Raw genomic sequence first — 6,072 nt, forward strand, 5'->3', positions numbered from 1 at the left:
AGCTTTGAATTCACTGTTCTAACACAAGCACACACTATGGAAAAAGTGAGCAAAAAGTCTATAGTTTCATAGACAGATACAGTGTAGGAGAACTATCAGGGACTGAAATTATATCCAGCAGTAAATCTGTGTTCAGTCTGGATACTCATGTCTCCCTCATGTGTCCACATCAAATTACTGCAGCTTTGCTACCTACCACAGATTCTCACTAAGTACATCTCTGCATTTTTCTCTCTCTGCAGCTCACTACAATGAATGTGCTGGAGCTTGTGAAGATTTTTGCGCTAATTTTGGTGCTGTCATGTCCAATCAAATGCCAAAACAGAAGGAGGAAAGATCAGAGAGACAACCAGGTCATCACATACAAGGCCAAACGTGAGTGTTGTGCAACTGATCTTTAACGAGTATCTCTTTGTGAAGGCAGTGCAAGTTTATTTGAATGTTTAAGGCTAGGAGGTTGGATAGTGTGGTCTACATGTGTTTTATGTATCTAGAAAATGTTTGTGACCATGTCCCTTGAGGCATTCTATGTGGAGTGTTGAGGGAGTATGGCATACTAGGTGGCTTTAAAGCACTACCTGGTCCTTGATTTGATCCCAAAGCAAGAGCTGAGTTCACATTCTAGTGGAGCTGGTTCTCAGTGAACGCTGGATTCCCCCAAGGATCCCCTCAGGTTACTGCAACTCTTGGGTTATGTGCAGTGGTGGTGAGGAGGAAGCAGACAATCATCAGGACAGTCAAAAACTCACAACCACACTGGCAATAGGAATTCCTCAGTATTTGTCCTTTAATAAACACACTCTTCAGCAACCTTAAAAAGCCTGGTTGAATGGCTGCTGAATTGTCAGACATGAAATAAGCAGAGTCCAAACAGTCTGCAACGTCACTCAGAGTTAGGCAGATAAAATGTAAAGGTCAGTCTCAGACCATGAGCCCATCTGCAGCACGTTTCTCCCACACTCTTGACAGCGGAGTAGAGACACATACAAATAACATCACCAGGTACAACATAGGCTGTCTTAAAGGGACATCACATAGTTACAGCTGTTACTGCTTGTGTTGTTCCTGGGATAGAAGAGCATCTGGTTTGGAAGCCTCAGTCTCATTAATTGTTTGGAATAAAGTGTGTTTGCACATTATGTAGTTCTTTTGGTGAACTGAGATGAGGACCTTCTGTGTGCACTAGTTCAGTCCACATCCAAGTGTGAAGTAGCCTGGTGACCCGAGTCTAACTCTGTAAGCTAAAATGAAAGGAGTTGAATTGCTTCATCTAGATCAGGGTTTAACCTTCACCTCAAACAGGAGAGTTCAGGTATTTTAGCATCTCGTTATAAGTGACCATAACATATGGACCATGACTACAAGACTGAGATCCCACATGCCAGCATTAAAATGGCCTTCCCACTACAGATTAGTTGGACTTTATTTTTGGTGTATTTGTGGTGTAATTAAGATGAGTCATCCAGAGGAGCCTGAAATTGTGTTGCTTATCTGCATTAAAAGGAATCCGTTAATTTGGTTTGGGCATTGGATCAGGCTACTTCCTGTAAAGATTTATTGATCATTTCCTACTGAGGGAGTTCCCTGGGCAGAACCAGAAAACAGAGACAGACTGAACACCTACTGAGCACCTTGTGATTGCTGGAAAGCATTGATTGGAAGTGGGAGGTCTGGTTTTATCCCTGGGAGCTATACCCTGATGAACGGACGGGAAAAATGAAGTGAAAAGCAGTTTTTATTCTTTGTTTGGAAGCTCCAGGAAAAAGCTGTGATTTCAGTTCTAACTTAAAGGAGGTTTTTTCAACTTTTAGCTTTGCAGTTTGTTCCAACACTGAAAGGCATCACCTTGTTTAGTTCTAGTCTTGGTAACAGAGAAAGAAAAGATCTTTGATAACCTAAATAGTCTTGTACAGTCAGGAAGCTAAAATTAGATAAAATAATTTTAGCTGACAAAATTGCTGAGGTACTGATTAATTTTTACAGACCATTAATATAATAAATATAAATATGCACCAGTTTTTCTGTGAGGAAAACCTTTCATATAGAAATGTTTTTATGATGTTGGCAGCAGATTTATCAACAGTCTTTATTGTTCAACAGATTCATAAAAAAAAAAATAAAAAAAAACATTAAAAAAATGATGGTACCTGTAGCTTAATATTTTGTTCTGCCACCCTTTAAGGCAACCACTGCAATCAGATGATTTCTGACTGAGACTTCTGCAATGATGTATTACATCTTGAAGTTCACCTTTGATGTTTTTGGAGATTGTTCTGGGCTGTTTTCCTATTATCCTTCTCTTCACTTCAATTTTCCTGTTGTGACCAAGGTTAGGGAGGTTGGCTACCATCCTGTAGACCTTAAACTTCTGAATAATATATACAACTGTAGTCAGATGAGCACCAAGCTGCTTGGAAAGATTCTTCTAGTCTTTACCTTTAACATTCTGGTCTATCATTTTTTTTCCAATCTCCTTCCCTTCCCATGATTGATTTTCACTTTAATACATTCCCTTCACCAAGCAGCACAATGACTATGTGTCAGTCTTTTAATGGGCAGAGTGACTGATTACAGGTTTAATGACACCTGGAAAACAAATAGTGGACAGACCTTAGTTTAACATGCTCCTATGGTGAAATTGATTTCTATCTTTTCAAGAGGTGCCATTACTTTTGCCCAGGCCTTTTTTACTAGTTTACTAATCGTAGTTTTTATGAAAGATTTTGTTGAACCACAATTTAAATGCAATTTCTGATTTCCATTGGTTAATTTTCAGTAAACTTTTATGTATTTATTTATTCAGTTTAAAGTTATTTCAGTGACTGTTGTAGGTTTTTCAGTCATCAACAGGGGGCCAGCAGCAATTTTGTGCAAGTGTTCACATGGAAGACGCTGTAATATTCCGAACTAAATGGAGTATAAACAATGAACAAACATTGCTCTAAAACACAGACTTGAGGAAACCCAAACATATTTGTTTCCTTAGATTAATAATGACAAATTACAAAATGCTTCACACAGTACCATTAGGTCCCACACATTTTTCACTCAAACTGCTGGGACGTAATGACCTCCACTTGATCATAACGTCCACTTAGAATGCGGCCCTGCAATGGAGCAAAAGACACACAGAACGTTTTTGTTGCAGAGAAAGAAAAGTCTTACTTATTGGTCCAAATTGTAATGTTTGGTCCATAAAGGGAAGGATTTTGTGAAGTTGGCAGCTACCAGAAGTGTTATTGGAGTTAGTGTGTGACAGCATTTCCTTTCCCTCACCATCTCATTTGGGTGGCTATGTTTCACACAGTCTCAAGCAGTGTTTTGAACTGACAGCAAAAAAAAAGATTTTGTAGACATTTCCAGAGATATGTAATTCTGTTTATTTTCTGTGGTCATGTGCTTCACATGCTACCAGTAGGTTCCACATTATTTCGTGTAAGATTTTTGGATCTTTTCCAAATCCTGGTTTCATCTGTCGAAGCGGATTGTTCCGGAGGTTGAAGATGATTGGGTTGTAACGTTGTAAGTGATGTTGCCATTTTCTTTTTTGAACCAAAACATATTTTTCCTGGCAACCCTTCCACACACGTCAAGCTGCTTCAGTGGTAGTTTTTGTGCTTTTACAGTCACACATCTTAATATTTAAACTCCTAACTGAGGCTTATAGAATGTGGGATGAAGCTCCTTAATCTCAAAGTATTTCACAGTGTGACGTTGGGTGAAACTTACTGGAATGTCCACTCCTTAGATGATCAGCAGCTGTTTTAAATGTCCATTTGTGAATAACTGTCATGAACTTGAAATTGTTTAGATATGGCCATTTCAGATTTATGGCCAGCAGTAGTGGTGTCTGATGATAGATATAAAAAAGTGTAGCTATTTTTGATTATAGACCTTTTTATAAACTGATGTGGACTGAAACCATTTAGCTCTAAAATGAGTGGTCATCAGCTTCAAGAGGCTGCCTACTGTTGAAGTGAATCTGTTGGCACTGTTTCACCAAACAATATCAGTAGTAACAGAGAGTGACTCAAAGGAATTCAATCATATTTGACCGGTGGAGCCGCAGTTAAATGTTATTGTTTCAGTACTATTTGAATGTAATAAGACTGTTTTCTCTCTGGCTAGCCTTGGCCTGCCCAGTGGATATCATGTTCATAGTGGACAGTACAGAGAATGCCCAACCTGTGCTGTTTGAGCAGCAGAAGACATTCATCCTGCGCTTCAGCACCAAGCTCATGCAGCTTCACCCTGCAGGCTGGCGTCTGCGCCTGCGCCTTGCTGCCCTGCAGTACAGCAGCAAAGTATCAGTAGAGCATAACTTCAGAGACTGGCAGGACATGGATGTCTTCCAGAGTCGGGTGGCCTCAATGACTTTCATTGGCCATGGGTCATACTCTGCCTATGCTATCACCAATGCCACCAAGATATTCAGGCAGGAGACGTCCCCCAGTGGTCTCAGGGTGGCGCTGCTCATGACGGACGGAAGAGACCACCCTCGCAGCCCCAGTGCCATCACAGCGGCTGCAGAGGCCAAACAGCACAACATCAGGGTGTTCACCATCAGGCTGTCTGCGTTGCCCAACCCAGATACCATGGGAACACAGCTACGATCCATTGCCAGTGCCCCCCCACAGCAGCATGTGCTCAGTCTCTCTGACAGCCAGCTTGATGAAAAAGTCTTCAGTGAAATAGTGAGTAAATTTGCTGTGGTGGAGAGGTCTTGTGATCTTGTTCCATCACAAGTACTATGATTTTATTCATATTTCCATTTTTTAAAGGACAGATATTTAGAGACTGATTCTTTTCCTTCTTGCAGGATACAGTTGTTACAACAGGGGTAAGTAACATTAGCTCTCAGATTATACATATTTTTCAGTCAGAGACTCTTTGCATCTTTGATTACTATATATTTACTATATATTTACAGTGTGTCGGTTAAGATGTGTTCTCTGTATCTTTATTTCAGTGCCCACAGCCAAAGAACTGTAGGTGTGAGAAGGGGGAGAGGGGTCGCCCTGGCAGTCTAGTAAGTATGCTGTTGTTGACATGTATCATACTAAGTAGGTTAGGGGCATTTCTGCATGCTGCATGATCTTAAGGCCTTTGTAAATTAATATATAGAGAAACACCGCCCGCCTAGTTATGGTTTAGTATTCCACATTACCCTGAGATTGTCTGCTCTGCACTGGCTGTATGTTGGATTTTAAGATTTTTCATTTTGATCTTTAAACTTATAAATGATCAGGCATTTTTTTATTTATTTAATAGAACTTATAAACAAGCATATTTCCAGAAGAAGACACACCAGTGGCTTCTGGACAGGACTCATCTTGTGACCAGAGTGTTGTTGTGTTGTTGCTCCAGAACTCTGGAACTATCTCCCTTTTATTGTAAGAATGTCTAATACTTTGTGTGAGGATTATGGTTTTCTAGTACAGGCTGATCGATAAATTCAGTCATCTGGTGTCTTGTTTTTCCCTTTATTGGTTAATTAGTCCCTGTGTTATCGTGTTGTACCTTTGATTGTACCGTCTCTGTCGTGTCCCCTCAATGTTCCTGCGTGTTTTTAACCTCTAGTGTTGTGCTCTGTCTTTGAGGGTCCTTAACAGTTGTTTGAGTTTATCTGAGTCTTGGACATTCAGTTTTCTGTGCTACCTGTTCTCAACACATTGTGTCAGATCCTGCTCATAGTTTGACATTAAAGAAAGAAGTTTTCTACCTCACCCTTGATCTGAGTGCTGCGGCTCTTCTATAACACTACAAGTCATGACACTGAATGTTTTTTAAAAATTTTAAATCCTCATCTTTTCAAGGTAGCTTTTTATTCCAGTTGAGCAAATATTGTTGGGCTGTGCTTTTCATTCATGCTATATTTATTTTTTCTGTCTTTAGTCTGATTGATTGTACTTAATTTTTTCTGTTCAGCACTTTGGTCACTAGATGTGTAAGATGTTCTATAAATAACATCTTACACATTGATTGATTGATTGATTGATTGATTGATTGATTGATTGATTGATTGATTGATTGATTGATTGATTGATTGATTGATTGATTGATTGATTGATT

At 39.6% G+C, this 6,072-nt stretch overlaps 1 protein-coding gene across 1 annotated transcript in view; it reads left to right on the forward strand.

The window, feature by feature from the left end:
* col28a1a (collagen, type XXVIII, alpha 1a) overlaps positions 1-6,072 on the forward strand; it is a 47,546-nt gene that overhangs the window by 692 nt on the left and 40,782 nt on the right. The window contains exons 2-5 of the mRNA XM_008421231.1: positions 243-375; positions 4,129-4,694; positions 4,820-4,840; positions 4,970-5,029. Coding sequence (XP_008419453.1) covers positions 243-375; positions 4,129-4,694; positions 4,820-4,840; positions 4,970-5,029 — 780 coding nt within the window. The remainder of the gene's footprint in view (positions 1-242; positions 376-4,128; positions 4,695-4,819; positions 4,841-4,969; positions 5,030-6,072) is intronic.

This window comes from Poecilia reticulata, linkage group LG11 (assembly GCF_000633615.1).
Source record: "Poecilia reticulata strain Guanapo linkage group LG11, Guppy_female_1.0+MT, whole genome shotgun sequence".
Taxonomy (NCBI): Eukaryota; Metazoa; Chordata; class Actinopteri; order Cyprinodontiformes; family Poeciliidae; genus Poecilia; species Poecilia reticulata.